Here is a 17,144-nt window from a genome sequence, read left to right on the forward strand (position 1 = left end):
ATGTTTCATTTCAGCAATATTCTTTCTACTGTTACCTTTCCACAAAGCAACAAAACAAACAAAAAAATATGCCCATATTTAGGGGTTGTGATTCTGCAAACCGAGTACCCTCCTGGCCGTGGCCATTTTAGGAACAGGGACTCCCGCGAGGGCCGGAAGAACGGAGGCCTGCTTACCTATTGCTCATCTGCCACCCTCTCAAAAATATCTGGCCCTTCCAATGAAAGCCATTAGCTAAAAACATTTTAACTTCAATTAGTAGCACAACGACGAAAACAACAAAAGACGCTTGACCATGTTGGTAATTTTGTTAGAATTTATATTTTGAAATAAAAATTCATTAGCAACTCTTTACAAAATCATCACATAGAACACACTTTAAGATACCGTTACCTGCTGCTTTAGAAAAAGTTACAGACATAGTAAAAAAAAACCAAACTGTCATTTACAAATGCGAGTTGCTTTCTTTGAGCAAAAGGAAGCTTGAGAATGAGAACCAGGCCTCCTGGGCGGTGGCGGGGGAGGGAAGGGATGGTTGCGCTGCTTCCCTCACCTTGTTTCCCGGGCACCAAGCACCAAAGCGGGAAGACTGGATGCCTTCTCAGTCCTGTGTACTATGGCCCTTTCATTTCGGAGAGCAGTAAGCAATCATAACAGCATCATTTCCTTTGATCGCAGACTTCAGCAGAAGAGAGCACGCTCAGATATTTTACTGCAGAGGGCGCTCCGGTCTTTGTTGTGACTCTCATCTTCTTTGGAAAGCTTCCATTTCAGAGTTTCTGATTTGGTTCAGTGTCTTGGAGAGCCCTCCTCTGGGACGGTCTCCAGGCACACAGTCCTCTTCCTGGAGCCGGAGCCCGTGGTCCTGCCTTCATTACATGGCTACGCTGTCTGTGCTCAGGCCCAAACCACCTTGGACTGACAAAGTGCCCCGCACTGATTTACTATGTCCTGCTCACATTTCACGGTTTATCGTATCAGTTGTATGCTAGTGTGTCCTCATGGAATGTCTTCAATGCACGATGCTATCAGCTGGTCTGCTTGGGAGGCTTGTACTAGCAGCTCTTCAGCTTGCTCAGGGACAAACCGGGAGAACCTGCTGGTGGATGAGCTGCCGTATAGCACCCGAGAGTTCTAACTCTCTCTCCTGCTAGTAAGGATGTATTCAGCCTTAAAAGTGTCAACTTAGATTGTCCACACTTTCAAGTAAAATATTTAGGTTCTTTTTCAATATTAAACATGATTTTTACAACAAAATACATGTTGAGCATAAACATTACCATATGCTCAGATAAATGGCCTAAAAACACAGCTAATTCATCCAAAGACACCTATTCTAAAATCAAGATCCTCATGCCTTGGCCATGCACATGGCCCCTAAATCCTAGGATACATTATTCCATCACCACACATTATTCTATCATCATTTCTATAGTTTGACGAAAACGAGAATACGCTTACATGAGAGCATATCAGTATCAATGAAATTCGTTACTCAATGTTTAACTCCATAATTACTTGAAAATTCAGAGCATAGCACCACTAAAACTTGCTAATTATCAGATCTTTTAATTTACAATCAGTTCTTCTCAAAATTGTACCACTACCATTTATTTATTCCTAATTAAATTCAATTTCAACTACCCGATTCTGAGTTTGAGGTAGCGTCATAGTGGCCCTATTGCTATGAAAGTACTCCTGGGAGCACCAGAGTAGATTTAAATGAGGGAAGACACAGTATAAACCTTCTCCTCACTTGGCAAACAAACTAAAAAGAAAAAATCATACATTTCTTTAGTGATAAAAATACAGTTCTTTTGTGAGCATAGACACAATGCATGGAATCTGTTTCTTTGCGTGAAAAGTAGAGTCAAAGGAGAAGGACTCAAATTCTGTGGCCACCTTCCGGTTAACCCGAGTGAGGATGTGCATGAGCTCCAGCTTGTGCGAGTACAGCTTCAGCATCGCACAAAGCGACTGGATGAACCAGGATCCATCCTTTGAATTTCGCCAGGAGTAGTAACCTACAAGGCAAAATATAACCAAAGTACCATGGGTATCTGATTCTAAATTCTATATAACCATAAAGGTAAAGCAAGCATAAACTTCCCTCGGTATTATTAACCCTCAAAAGGGAAAAAATAAATGACACGTTTGGTTTCGGGGAAATGACGCTGAGGGGAAAGAACACAACAGAAACGTGTGTTGTGCACACAACCTGCTTTCGACCAGGAAACAAAAGGCTCACTGTAAGGAGCACGGTCTTCAATCAGACTATTGGTTTATCCAAGAAATAAACTGCTTATGTATGCACACATGTGAGTGTCCTAACTCTGTCTACAGGACACCCGAATAAAGTGTAATACACTCATTACAGAGTATTAAAGTCCACAACGGGAAACAGTGTATTTATTGTACTTTTTTCAGATTAACTATTGGGTTCATTGCTTTTAATTTAGAAATACTTTACTTGGAAAAATGCCTAGAGGTTAAAAAAATCAATTTGAAAATGTAAGTCTGTCTAAAAATACATTTATCCTGTACTTCAAAACTCTGTGATCTCCCGAGTCAGTTGAATAAATAACTGTATGCACAACAGTTATTTACATGATGATATGCGCAACACACACACACAAAGCAGAGGCTAATAACCTGTTTGTGTATCATTTACTTTATTTCTTTTCCCTCATTCCACTTCTACCCTCCAAGTACGACTCATATTTAACTTTTTTATTTCCCATCTTCCAAATAATTCCTGGAAAACATAGCTCTCCCCTATTCCAAGAAGTGAGTGAAGTGATGAGTTGGCCTATATTACAATACAGTATCCTATCTGGTATCAGGTTCATGAATGACACTGTAAGTTGCTTTCTTATAGATGTCTATTTTCTAGCCAAACTTGGCTAAAAACCACTTTTTGAGACCTTTCTGTGGTCAAGGTACTCTAAAATACAAACAAGTTAGCTATTTTTTATGGATATAGAAATACTGACAGCCTTTGGAACATACTCTCCATTGTTTAAAACCTACATATAACATTCAGGGTCTGTGACTTCTTACCAGGTGCTGTAGAATACGCATACAAGAAGTCTGCCTCCACTGGTATTTTCTGACATGCCATGTCATCATCAATGTTGCTGTCAGTCTCAATACCGCAGTCCAGTTCTGTACCTCGGCAGGCCTAGCCATTAGAGAATAAACATTCATTTTTTAAAAATGTGTACACACATAACTGATTTCTAAGAAATGTAAAGGCTATGTAAAAGTTGATGTTAACTATGCAGAATCTTTTTTTAAAAATATATTTTATTGATTTCTTACAGACAGGAAAGGAGAGGAAGAGTTAGAAACATCGAAGAGAGAGAAACATCGATCAGCTGCCTCCTGCACACCCCTTACTGGGGATGTACCCACAACCAAGGTACATGCCCTTGACCGGAATTGAACCTGGGACCCTTCAGTCCCCAGGCCGACGCTCTATCCAGTGAGCCAAACCGGTTAGGGCTATGCAGAATCTTTTTGATGCAAGTCTAAAATTAAAATTCATTCTGTATCTCCTAGTGGTAGTTAAAATGAGTAAGAAAGCAGCAATAGTTCAGTAGCTTCAGGGAAAAAATCTTTTGGCTAATCCACAATTGAGTGAATCAATCCCCAATAGTTCCTCTGTAGCCAAGTTGCTCAGTTATAGATTACCTGAATAATGAAAAGTTTGGGCTTTCCAGCTAGACTTCTACAGTAATCCCCTCGGAAAAAACTTGTTAATTTTCTCAGGTCAACAGGTCCATTTGTTCCAAAAATTATTCCTTCGTCACCATGGCTTAGAAGCACGCAAACAAAACTGCTCCTCTTGCTATGATCTTCTTTAGAAACTGGAAAAATGTTTACAAATAAGAAAACAAACAAACAAAAAAGAACACAACTCTATTCAACAATCTCATACATACTATATGGGGATAAGATGAAGAAACTGGGAAGAGAACTAAGAGATCATCTAAACCCAACTAGGGGCAGAGCAACCTACCCACACCATTTTAGAGACTGGGCACGAATAACTGATCTTGCCTATATAAGATACACAGAGTAGGATTATGCACAGCGTAGTTCTACAATTCTTCTGTTTTGTTATTACATGTATAATCACAGCTAGACCTTGGACAATAAAATTGTCCTTGGATAAAACTGGACATTGAGGCATTCTTTTAATTATTTCTTACCGCTGCACATCAGTTCCACAATTTCCTCTCGGGTAAGATCATTTTTGTTCCTGACTTCGTATTTCAATTTTGTGAATGTTTCCCTGAGGTTTGCTGCATCAACATCTGTACCCGACCGAGATGCCATTCCTTGGAACAGAAAGCATTACTTTTATTTGGATTTTTAAAAAAAGATTAACTGCTCTGAAATGAAATGAACTTTTCAATGATTCACACAATTGACAATAAATTCAATTATTCTTATCACAGTGACACGAAGTCTTTTTAATTTCTTAGCATCTGAGATACTTCCTATGTGAGCTTTCAGTGTGCCATCATGTAAGCAGACGACAACGTGCTACAGTCACCAGGATGTCTTTCACAGCTGCTGGACAGTGCCAACAGCAACAACTCAAATGCCTAAAGAGCGATTTGGTGAAATATGTTATGACTTGTTTATATAATGGAATACTGTGCTGCCATTAAAATTATTGTAGATAAAATTCTGGGAAATAGTCATTTCTTAAAAAAGACTAAAGAATAATAAATACTTCTTAAAAAATTTATTTATTTATTTAGTTAGTTAGTTGTTGTTAATCCTCACCCAAGGATACTTTTTCATTGATCTTTAGGGAGAGAAAAAGAGATAGGGAGGGAAAGACAGAGAGAAACATCGATGTGAGAGAAACACATCTACTGGTTGCCTCCTGCACTAGCCCCAACCAGGGCCTGGGCCAGGGAGGAGCCTGCAACCGTGGTACGTATCCTTGACCGGACTCGAACCCGGAACCTTTTGGTCCGCAGGATGACACTCTGTCCACTGAGCCAAACCAGCTAGGGCAATAATAATTTTTTAAAGAAAAAAATTATATGTATCTAACAATACACAACCTCACACACTGAGAGGAACTGTATTTCTTTGATTTTATGTTCCCCACTATTTCAATATACATCGCTACCTTCACAATGTCTTTTTAAGAAATACAAAACGAAAACACAAACCACTACCAATTAATACTGTTCACCGGCATTCTGCCATGGGCAACCTCCTTTAATCCTCCCACCCACCATGCGACAGGTACTATGACTGGCTTCATTTGTTCAGATGTAGGACACGAGCGCACAGGAGCTCAGGAACTTTCCGCAGTAGCAATGCTAGTGTGAGACCTCCACCCAGGGTCCTTCCTGGGCTCCCATAAATGTACAGTTTGATTGTACCAGGCACTCAGATTAAAAATGCTAAAGTGTGCCCTAACTGGTTTGGCTCAGCGGATAGAGCGTCGGCCTGTGGACTGAAGGGTCCCAGGTTCAATTCCAGTCAAGGGCATGTACCTTGGTTGTGGGTACATCCCCAGTAGGGGGTGTGCTGGAGGCAGCTGATTGATGTTTCTCTCTCATCGATGTTTCTAACTCTCTATCCCTCTCCCTTCCTCTCTGGGAAAAAAAAAATCAATAAAATATATATATATATGTATATGTATATGTATATGTATATATATGTATTTAAAAAAATGCTAAAGTGTTGTGGGGAACACACCTTAGAACTGAGTAAATTTAAGATGCATGAATGAAAAAAAGAATGTATCTCTAAAATATTATTTATGAGTAGTGTAATTATGACTGATTTTAATTTTTCTCTTTGGCTAATCTGAATTTTCTATTATGGGCATATATTATCTTTATAATCTCCAAGGGGCCTTTAAAAAATTTTTAGAGAGGAAGGGAGACGGGGAGAGAAATATCGATGTGAAAGTGAAACAATGGGCTGGCTCCTGCACGCCCCCCGCCAGGGATGAAGGCGGCAACCAGAGCATGTGCCCTGCCGGGAATCAAACCTGCAACCTTTCAGTGCGAGGGACAATGCCCAACCGAGCCACACTGGCCAGGGCTAACTCCCCAAGGTTTTACACTGAAAGGCTGAGGACAGGCACTGTGTGACAAGGTGACTGAATTCTGGTCCTGGTTGGTGGGCACTGAGTGGTAGAAGAGGAAACATCAGACTGCCAGAGATCGTTGTGAAAACCTGACCTTGAACTCTCCGAGCAGAAGAGAAGCTCACTCTAAGGCTAAAGTCAGGCTGCTGGTCTAAGTATTTTTAGGGAAAGAGTGGAGTAACGACCTTTTTTATAAAAGCACGGGTTCCATGTAAAATTCTACGGGAGAAGGGAACCATTACTAGCAATGGGAGGCACAACATCTAATGGCTGAACATGGCATCTCAATTTATAGGCAATAAAGACAGTAAAAATGGTGCATTCAGATTTACATCTATTTTCGGCTGGCCTCTCCTCACTTCTATAGCAAACCTAACATCAAATCCTGCTTCTCTTTCCAGTGTAATCCCACTTCTTGCCATTTTCACCACCACTCTGGATCTGCTGCCTCCAGTGTCTTTAAATAAAAATTAATTCTAATTGGATTTAATATGCCAATTCAAAGAATTAGCAGAGCATCAATTTATAGGTGAAAAAAATTGACAAAAATAGCCAAAATGTTCAACTTTATGGTCAATTTTGCAAATCAAGTGGATGGTATATTTAGGGTGTGGAATATTATATAATCATTAAAATATCAGATATAAAAATTATATGGCACCATAAAATATGCTTATATTACCTTAAGTGGAACAAGCAGGATACAATGTTGCTTGTATATTATGAATAAAATGAACTTTTGAAAGAAACTGTCAAGGAAAAAATAGCAAGCAATATATCACCATGTTAATTAGCTTTTTAGGATTGTGAGGAATTTTGTTTTTTACAACTTACTGTTAATCCTCTAAAAAAATTCTGAAAGGTATTATTAGATCCAAATTGTACAAGGTAGAGGCTGAGAAGGGAATCTGGTGATCATGCCAGGTGAACCTAACAGGAGTTTCAGTAGAGTGTTGGAAGTGGAAAACAGGGAATACCGGTTTAAGGGGGTTGGAAGGACGTGAAGATGGCAAGCTTAAAGCACAAGTTTTTAAGATGTAGGAAAGGAGACAAAAAATAGATCCAAGCTAATGAGGAAGCAGGACAAAAGAAAGGTCTCATTGAGAAGGGAGTCTGTCATCTTTGCAGGGAAGAGGAAAAAGTCAACAGGACACGGGAAGTGAAGAAACAGGAAGTGGGCTCAGAGCAGGCTGGGGTCAGGCGTCAAGGCTGAGGACAGCTCTGCCACGAAGTTACCCGTGGGACTCTGCAGGGAGCTTAACCTTTGGCATCTAAGAGTGGTTACTTTTCAGGGTTGCTGTAAAAATTAGATGAGACAATACCTCTGAGGTACCTTGCAGTTCCAGGAAAGAAAAAACACTACTACTTGCTATTTGTTGTAATCCTTTCATTAGCATAAAAGAGGGGGCAGATGGACAGAGAAGCAAGATTTATAGAAGTCAAGGCCGATAGGAGGCGAGGTGTTGGAAAAGGGAGAGATTTTGATGATGGTAGATTAGCTATAGAAGAGTTCATCTGTGTTATAGAGCCTGTAGCATCCTGCTCTATCTCCACTTCATGGCTAATCTGTGTCATAGTGTAATAACATCAATACTATCTTTGATATTATACCAAATATAAATGGTACAAATATTTGAAGAGTTAAAAAAATTAGGTCATGACACATACCAGTACTTTTATCGAAGTTCTTATTATTGATTATGATGCATAAGCCCATTTCAGGGTAATCCATCTTGTAAGTATTGTCCAGAGATATTCCAGAGTCCATGGATTTGCTGCCATGGAAGGGCTTTCTGTTTGGAAATCAAACAACAGCTTACCAAGGTTGCAGCTCTCATGGATATAAGTGAATCACACAGAAGCACAGTGAACATTTGTAGCATCCCTTTCGCAGAGAGGAAATGACCACCACGAGGCTAAGCGATGTGCCGAAGGTCACGCAGATGCTGTGTCAGTGCCGAGGCCGAAGGTAGGTGTTGGCCTTCCGAGTGTAGGCTTTTAATCTCTATACTCTGCTTTCCTCTCAATTTTACTAAAATTCCATCAAATACATTTTTCACTTTAAAACACAATATATATCACAATTCCTAAATTGTTCCTTAAAACCTACGAGCTGAACAAATTAAAAATGTATTAATACATAGAATCACTATTGTAAATAACGGAAAATGCTTGTCTGAAGGTCACTTATCCCAAAACCTCTATTATCCAGACCAGGGCCAGCAAACTTTCCCTAAAAAGGGCCAAATACTAAGCATTTTAGGCTTGCAGGCCACACGCTGTCTGTCGCTCTGCTGGTCAAAGTAGCCCAGGGCGATATTTAAACAAGCAGGTGTGGTTATGTTCCAATAGAACTTGACCAAAAGAGAGTGCAAGCATGACCCCTGGTCTAGACCAGGAATCAGGAACAAACATCGGTATCTACAGACCACATACTCTGCACTTTATCTGAGAGCACTGCCCATTACACACAGCTCTAAAAAAGTGGTTGGGAAAAGGTGAGAACAGTAAGTTGTAAATTAAGGAAGTCACATTCTACAGATAAGGAAGTTCAAACTCTGAAAGCTGAGTGACTTGTTGAAGGTCACACAGATAATAGGTCCCGGAATTAATTCCCCACCGCCTCCTGCTCTCCTGCTGCCCCCTTAGGGTACATGCTCCTCCACAGGCAATAATAAAATAGTTGGACTGGTAGGGGACATACCTGATACGCAGTAGAGACTCAGAAAGCTTAGGAACATGATGATAACATACCATAGGATCAAAACAGACCTAAGTCTATTTTGGGCTCCCATGCAATTTGCTATTAAATTATGTTCTACTATGATATAAAAGATATGAAAATGTGTAAATAATTTTGAATGGGTTTAAAAAGAAATGAAAATCCTCTAAAATGAGCTCATATTTCAAAGTTTAATTTCTAGGGAAATTCCTTTACTAAACAATCATAGCTAAATTCTTATGGGCAACCTGTTAATACTATTGCTGTAATACTGCTATTTAGTACTAGAATTAGCCTGTAATTCCCTGAATAGTCCAAAATAATAATACTGGTCCCAGAAATAAACTTTTAGAATTAAAAGTATCACAAGAGATCTCAAATAGGTCATAAAGATAGGAGTTAAGAGTGTTTGAGTTTTATCTCTTTCCTTTCTCTATCTGCTGGTTATTGGAAGCATTAATACACAGAATATCCCAAACAGAAAGAATGAGAAAATAAAGGGTAAAAGATAATTTATAACTAGGCAATTTTTTCCCCAGATTGAGAATTGGCATTTCATTTGTCTTAAAACCCATAAACAAACAGGAGGCCCAAACACCCCCAACACGAACCCTCTCGCCCTGCAGAGCAGTGTGGGGAGGGACAGAGCCTTTGAGTCCTGCCTCTCCTGTGAGGTCCCTCTGCTTCTGGGACGGGCTTCCGAGTAGGGGCCCAGCAATGGATCTGGTCTTCCCCTCAATGTTACCCACAGTCCCGGGAAATCTTTGTTTTAAAGAGGAGACTCGGGAGAGGTTAACATGCGGAAAGCCACACAGCTGTTGAGGTAGAAAGCCAAGTGGGTCTTGGCTTACAGCCCCATCCTCTTTCTGCTTCCCCACTAGTTTGCTATATCACAACCGTCTTTCATTACATGGATCCCATGGAAATACTCACATGTCCGAATTCTTGATGGACTTTGAATCCACTGAGTCGTCAGTGTTATCCATGGATACTTTTATTAACTAGAATATAAAGAAAGTAGAAATTAATCAAAGTCAGTCACTATACGATCACTGCCTTATATGAATTATTCCAAAGATTATTTCTCCAAAGTAAGACATAGCATGGACATTTCCACATTAGGTTGCCACGCCTCCCTCTGCTTCCCCTGCACTGGTAAAGGTTTCTGTGAGTCAAACCTGAGAATAATCTTTTGTAAAGGTGTGTGTAATGTAGCCCATTACTCTCTCAATCTTTCTTTCTTAACTGAGGAAGGATAATTACAGATTTACACTGAGAGCTAAGTGACAAGAAGGCTCCCAGTAGGGGCTGTCCTTGCTGGGGGAAGGACCAGCAAGCACAGAGGTCCTGCAAGCGCCTGGTGTATTCACGATGCAGAAAGGCCAGTTTAGACAGTGCACGGTAAAGGGAGGTGAAGAAGGAAAGGCGACCTTCGGAGCCAAGGGCAGCTCAGATTCTGCAAGGAGAAACCACGGAGTGTTCTCAGCCCAGGAGAAACAGCATGCTTTCAACAGACCACCCTGCTGTAAAAGGCTGGTGCAGAGGCACACATAAAGGTGGTTAAGAGGCTGGATCTCAGGCCAGAGCAGGGCTGGAGAAATACTGGGCACTCCGGTACTTACAGGGCTACCAGAGGAAGTGGGCCAAAGAGAGGTGGTGGTGGTCGGTGGTGGCGGGATCAGGTGAATGTGGGGTGCCAGAACACGCAGAAGTCTTTCAAGGAGGGTTGGGCTGCTTCAAATCTTGCTCAGAGGTCAGTTCAGAAGAGGCCAGAAGACCGTTGGCTTAAGGTCATGCGTACAGTGGGGGTTGTTAGGAAAAACTGTCCAAGACTGGGAAACGGGCCAAGAAAATTACTAGATATGATTTCAGTGTGGTGCCGGGCACTACCTACAGGAATCTCAGGGATTATCTGGTTTCATAGGGTGTCCTATCTCTACTTTCTGATAGCAGAGATGAGATAGACAGTTTTGTTTCAGGAAGGTAGTTGGTGGCTAAAATAAAATAAAAACATGTATTCTTTCAGAATAGGATTTAAAACAGAGTCTAATAATTTGAGAAGGACTTCTCAGCAACAAACACTGTAATGTACTTTTGTTCCTTCATTATTAGGATCTGAATAATATATATTGCAACAGTGTCAGTGGACCTTCATGCACTATTAAAAGATTAGGTCACGGTAAATAAAATCCTCATTGCATCAGACAGCTGCACATTTGCTCTCATTGTCACCATCTGCTTTTCCCACATAAAGGCACCAGTCCCACTCCTGGGAGCAGGGCCCTCTGCCTGCAGGAGTTGGTGTCAGACTCGGCATTACCTCACGGCCATTAGCTAATGCCTGGCTGCATGCAAGCTGTGCTGGTGATCTCATCTTAGAAGGACAAACAAATTATCCCCCAGGGGAAAATTTAATGCCCTCGCTGCCAACAGGAGTTTAAGTTCTTAGAACATTTTCATTTGACAAACATAAATAGGAAAATATACAATAGGGGTTTTAAAAACATATCCTGGCACAGCAGTGACTTAACACTGTTTCTGGCTGTCTGTAATTATTTCCATCAATTCAGGATACTGAGGGCATTAGGCCCCAGAGAAGTTCTAAGTACGTCTACCCATTGAAACGAGACAACCAGAACTCGGGTCTTAGAATCTCAATCTCCTCTAGTCCCTAGTCCTTCAGCACTTAGCACTAAAGCTACAAGAGTCAGAACTTCAAAAATCAGTGCAAATGACCACAAAACATTTCCCCAATAAGTTTTTTTCTGCTATGTTGGTAGCATAGCATTCAGCCTACTGGGAACATTAAAAAAAAAAAAAAATCAGTGCAATAAGAAGGAAAGCAGGATTAATCATCTACAGAGTTAAGGCAGAGGAATAAAAGTTAGTTTTGGTTTTTTTTGCTATAATTGAAATTTTGACTTGAAATTATGAAGTATTAAAATTTGGAGGGGGAAAAAAACCCCGAAATCCTGGTATTAAAATGAAAAGTTAGCAAGTGTGCTAATGGTAAAGTTTTCAAAATGAGATATTAAATTAGTATAACCAGCCTGAGAGATTCCTACTCAGCTAACATGTCACCCACATAGGCTGTTCCGGTGCCTGGTCTCTGCCCTAATGGGTTGTAAATCTCAAATGACACATAAGAACTAACGCTGCTCACTTTTGAATCATCTCCATGAATATGGATCTCTTAAAAATCTTTTTTTAAGATTTACCAAAACAGCTAGCCAAAGAAAAGGTCAGAAAACCACAATGCCTATGTCACTTGAGTGTTGTGAACAAAGCGTTATGTAATAACAGTTCCTCTCTAGCAGGCTCATCCCGGCAAGACTGGGGAAGAGGCACTGTTCCGTAAGGATTATTTATTTATGTATTTCTGGTCAGTCCTTCCATGCTGAGGCATAATGATTCCCACTTCATAGTTCAGTCGACTGATGCTTAGAGCAATTAAGCAACTTTGAAGTGGCAGAGCCAGGATGCAAACCAGGATGTGTCTATCTCCAGGGGCACACTCCTGCTGGTCCACACAGCTTAGTCACATACAGAAAGGGTAATACGAGCGATATTTCCAGGGAAGGAAACAAAAATCCTTAACGAGAAGCTCTAATCAAGAGGCGACAAAAGGCATAAGTTACATGAAAGAAACGGGCTGCAGAGGCATGGAAACGGCATGCAGTAGCCAGGCCAGTGTCGGCCAGTGGTTGAGCGTCGACCTGCGAACCAGGAGGGAATTAGGAAGGAAAAAACAAAACCCTGGTATGAAAATGGATAGTCAGACCGATTCCTGGTCAGGGCACAAGCCTAAGTTCTGGGCTTGATCCTCAGCAGGGGGCGTGCAGGAGGCAGCCGATCAATGATTCTCTGTCATCACTGATGTTTCTATTTCTCCCTCTTCCTTCCTCTCCGAAATCAGTAAAAATGTACGTATTTAAAAGATAGGACATAGTAGGCTTACTTTAATTAACAAGGAAAACAGAAATAATGGTTATGATGCTTCTGGGTTACTTCTAAAAAAGTAAAATAACCAATTTCATGTTAAGCAGCCAGTATAAGTCATGAAGACATATTTTCAAATCTCGATTTCTCTCTACAGGAACCTTCCGTAAGGACTTCTGGAGACCATGGCTCTGCCAAAGAACATGAAAAACACGAGGACTGTATTCATCACCTGCCAGAGGACAAAGTCCCCAAAAGCTGTCACATTTCCAGATTTAGTAAGTGAAACAGAAAGAACATACTCTCCACAGCAGTTTGGATAAGGGTTCAGCTATAATGTGCTAGAGGTTCTGTTGCAATTGTTTCCCATCTGCTCTCTGATTTCTTCAGGGACTTCTAAGAAGCCCCAAAACTGGAGATTGTCACTGGGCCTGGTGAAGTTGATCTTTTAATAATTTTATCATTAAGGTGAAAACACACCACTGGCAAATAAAATTAAATACAACAAAATTAAGTTTTAGTTGTGCCATACAAACAAAACCCAAAAAGACAGACTAGAGTGCTCCCCACTTCAAAGCCATGAGCCTCGCAAGGGGTCTGTCTTCCCCTCTTCTGAGGCCCTAAGATAGTATTTCTGGGGGGACAAAGGGGAAATGGGAAAGTCCATATGTTGTATGACACTCAGGCAGAGTGAAGGACCTTGGATACCTTTTATAAAAATCACAGATAACCTATAAGGCTGCACATCAGAATCGCCTGGGAATCTTTTTAAAATCCTGATTTCTGGGCCTCATCCTCCGGAAATTCTGTTTCTTTGTTACTAATGTTGTGGCCCCACCCCATAACAAAGAAACAGAATTTCCGGAGGATGAGGCCCAGAAATCAGGATTTTAAAGATTCCCAGGTGATTCTAATGTTCGGCCAAGGTTGAGAACCACTGCTCTAAGGCCTCCTCCCTCCCACTGAGAACCGCTCCTCCGTGGAAGTAGAAGCTGATTCAGGTTTGCAACCACTGCCCGCCAGAGCAAGTCTGAAACTGAGTAGTTCGTCTCAGGGGCACTGATTCATTTGTCCCATAATAACCTACTGAACACCAACTGCGTGCAGATTCTGTAGTAAATCCTGAGGGTATCGAGGAATGGGAGAAACCAAGATCCTATCCCCATGTGGGCCTTACACAATGCTCACTGGTATTCCAAAGTGGCCCAACCAGGCAGAGGTCAGACAAGGTCAAGTTTGTGTCAGATAATGTCATCTTATTCCACCCTAATTCAGAAGCTCTATTAGCAATTTGAAGGCAAGAACAAAACAGGCAGAGAAATAACAACATTACATAGAGATTTACGAAGCATTGTCAGATTCCACATTTTACACCCACAGCCACCGCCTGAGGCATGTGTATTACTTATGCCTAATTTATGGATGAGCTAGTGAGTGCTGCCCTTGGGACCAGGCCTCAGGTCCTGACTACAGAGGACCTATTCCCTAGCCCCCTCCATTACATTCATATTTGTTAAATGTGTACAAAACAGTATCTAACAGTCTAAGAATTCCCACATCTTTTCTAGCCCCACAAACACCAGTCAGTGCTCTCATCTGTGAAACAGAGCTTAAAAAAACTAAAAGTAGGCACCAGAATGTATTTAATGCCATTCATGAAAATAAAGACTGCTTTCTAGCATTAGAAGGGGGATGAAGCGGTAAGAGATTGTTAAATTAAATTTGAAAGCAAAACAGCAAAGAAGCATTGTAAATGTCTTTCAGAGGCAAGGCCTTTTTTCAGGATAGTAAAAGAAAACCTGATTTAATTAGGTACAGAGTTTCATCTCTCTCTCTCTTTTTTTTTTCTATGAACAGGTTTTATTGCCAAACTCCAATAAACTGTCCATCCATTCATTAAAATACATTATAACTTTCAACAGCCTTCTTTTGCAAAAGAGCAGAACAAAACCAAAGCTCAACCAACAATCAGGTTGTGACAGGAATGACTTAAGCTTTACGTTTCATTCTTAGAGGTCACGTATGTACAACACTTCACTCAAACTGGCTGAGCACACTTTGCTACAGGCTGGGCTAAGCACCGTGCTAGCACCTGTTACAATCTTGCACACTCACATGGTTCCAGCAACTCCGTATTTCACCTCTACCATTCCTTTCCGATCCACATCTTCTACTTTGCTAAGTAATCCTGAAACAGTTTAGCTTTCCTCGATAGGGCGTAATAATAAGAAAGCATAAATCAAATCTGCAGTGTAGACAGTTCCAGGCCCTGGGTATGGAAAAAACCCAGTAAACAAGCAACTGCAAAGGATATGACTTTTTTTTTAGGAAGTGACACATGCAAAAGGGACACATAATAGGAAAACTGTGGAGTGTTTAGTAAGAGCAGAAACATACACGGGGTTCCTCAAGCAAATGTGATGTGATGGAGGGAGGGAATGCAAGTGTTTCAGGCAGAGAACAAGTATGAAGGTCCATATGGCTGCCCTGGCCTGTTTGGCTCAGTGGATAGAGCTACCGCCTGTGGACAGAAGGGTCCCGGGTTCGATTCCCTTGAAGGGCATGTACCCACTGCAGGCTAGATTGCCCGCCCTGGTTGGGGCTGTGGGAGGCAACCAATTGATGTGTCTCTTTGTCTCTTCCCCCTCCTTTCTACTCTCCCTAAAAGTCAATGGAAAAATATCCTCAAGGGAGGATTAACAAAAACAAAACAAATGCATGGCTATGAGGAAAGTGAAAAGGCCCTATAACAAAAGATAAGGTGGGGGAGGGGACCAAGGAGCCAACCTGGGCTTGGCTTTGTTAAACGCATTAAGAGACTGGGTTTATCATTCGGGCAAAGGAAATTCGTTCTAGGTTTTTATTTTGTAAAGACCCCTCGGCCTGTGCTATCAAGAGTAGGGAGGGGGGGCGGGCAGAAGGTCTGGAAGCATGGAGACCTGTAACCAGGTGAGAGCCTCGGGTGGCTTAAGTCAGTGATAGAAAGAAGCAGACAGATCTAGTGGACATACAGGAGGTCAAGGTGGTTGGGTGGCTAAATGGGGAAGGAGCTGAGAAAGAGTCAAGAGATTGGTTCCCGGTTTGTTGGTTTGGGTGTCACCAGGAAAGCAGCAGATGCCTGGAGAACAGGACACACTGAAAACAGTGACCCTCTTCCTCCACGTGGCCTGGGAGGGGGTTGGGGGGTGAGAGTAGATGGGGGTGGGGGGGTGAGAGTAGAGGGGGTGGGGGTGAGAGTAGATGGGGTGGGGGTGAGAGTAGATGGGGTGGGGGTGAGAGTAGATGGGGGTGGGGGTGAGAGTAGATGGGGGTGGGGTTCAAAGCAGCTCCCCGGTGACTTTGGCCTCGGATACAAAGCCACTGGATGAATGAGCTGCAAGGATTCACGAGGTCTCGGAAGGAATTGGAGTTTAAGGCTTCCAATGACTTCGCCGGAAAACTGAGTCACACAATTAACGCGAGAAAATCGAAGCTGAGACAGAACAGAGCCGAGACCACAACGCAGCCCAATAAACGGAGGGTCAGCCGCAGGGCCAGCGCCCCATCGACGGCGGCACCACACCCGCCTCCCGCCCGAGGCCTCCTGCCCTCTGGCCATTGTTTCTGGTCGCCGATCTTCCTCGGCACCTTCCCGATCCAAGTCTCAGCCCGCACTGCTGGCCACTCTCACTCCCCAAGCGCCCGCTGCCTCCCGCCCGGGACCCAGCCTCCCGCTACCCCGCCTCGGGTGCAGCCTCCTGCTTCCCGCCCGCTCGCCCGCCCGCCTCCCTGCCCCTCACCACCGGCCTGGACGCTCCTGGCCCGGCCTCTGGATCCTCCCGTCCTCCCCGGCTCGGCATCCCCAGCCCGGTCTCCGCTGTCCGGCCTCCACGCTCCCCGCCCGGCCTCCCACCTCCCACCATCCAGGGGCTCCCGCGCCGCGGGCCTCAGTGCAAGTCCTCGCAACCCCCGTCGTGGCAAAACAAAAGGTCCGCGGCCCGGTTCGAGCCCTTCGCCTCCGCCACCCTGGAGCAGCTGCAGGCCCGGGCTGGTCCCCGCGGGGGAGCTGGGCTTGGGAGGATGGAGGGAGCGGGCGGACCGCCGGCCCCGCGCGAGAAGGGCCGCGGGCAGCACTCACCGCACAGCCCGCGCACAGCCGCCGCACAGCCTCCGCGCAGGCTCCGCACAGCTCCAGCCTCGGCACAGCCCGGCCTCCGCGGGGCAGCCTCCCGGCTCCGTCTCCGCTCGGATTACGCGGCAAGAGGCCCGCGTCCAGATACCAGGCTGGGTCCCACCCCTCGGGCCCCGCCGCTCTCATAGGCCCGCGCGCGCCCCGCCCCCGCCGCTCTCATAGGCCCGCGCGCCCCGCCCCCGCCG

General features: G+C 43.3%; 1 protein-coding gene across 5 annotated transcripts; it reads right to left on the reverse strand.

The window, feature by feature from the left end:
• Positions 1-302: 302 nt before the first annotated feature.
• On the reverse strand, positions 303-17,049 carry CASP3 (caspase 3). 5 transcript variants are annotated; one of them, XM_036298331.1, is made up of 8 exons: positions 16,906-17,043; positions 10,472-10,681; positions 9,783-9,850; positions 7,796-7,920; positions 4,215-4,343; positions 3,694-3,869; positions 3,061-3,181; positions 303-2,024 (listed from the first exon to the last, which is right to left on the reverse strand). In XM_036298331.1, exons 3-8 carry the CDS (start codon positions 9,833-9,835, stop codon positions 1,795-1,797), a joined length of 834 nt encoding a protein of 277 aa, XP_036154224.1. In that variant the 5' UTR covers positions 9,836-9,850; positions 10,472-10,681; positions 16,906-17,043; the 3' UTR covers positions 303-1,794. The 5 variants fall into 5 exon arrangements, with proteins under 5 accessions (XP_036154224.1, XP_036154225.1, XP_036154228.1 ...); XM_036298332.1 differs by having other exon boundaries at positions 7,796-8,159; XM_036298335.1 differs by lacking the exon at positions 10,472-10,681 and having other exon boundaries at positions 16,906-17,049.
• Between the last annotated feature and the right edge of the window lie 95 nt (positions 17,050-17,144).

The sequence above is a fragment of the Myotis myotis genome, unplaced genomic scaffold (genome assembly GCF_014108235.1).
Source record: "Myotis myotis isolate mMyoMyo1 unplaced genomic scaffold, mMyoMyo1.p scaffold_m19_p_3, whole genome shotgun sequence".
Lineage (NCBI taxonomy): Eukaryota > Metazoa > Chordata > Mammalia > Chiroptera > Vespertilionidae > Myotis > Myotis myotis.

Bases quoted from the DNA above. Each gene is read 5' to 3' on its own strand.
- CASP3 (XM_036298335.1), bottom strand. From the start codon at position 9,835: ATGGATAACACTGACGACTCAGTGGATTCAAAGTCCATCAAGAATTCG. The intron at 4,344-7,795 runs GTATGTGTCATG...TTCTGTTCCAAG, and splicing joins GAACTTCGATAAAAGTACTG to GAATGGCATCTCGGTCGGGT. The intron at 3,870-4,214 runs GTAAGAAATAAT...ACATTTTTCCAG, and splicing joins TGTGGAACTGATGTGCAGCG to TTTCTAAAGAAGATCATAGC.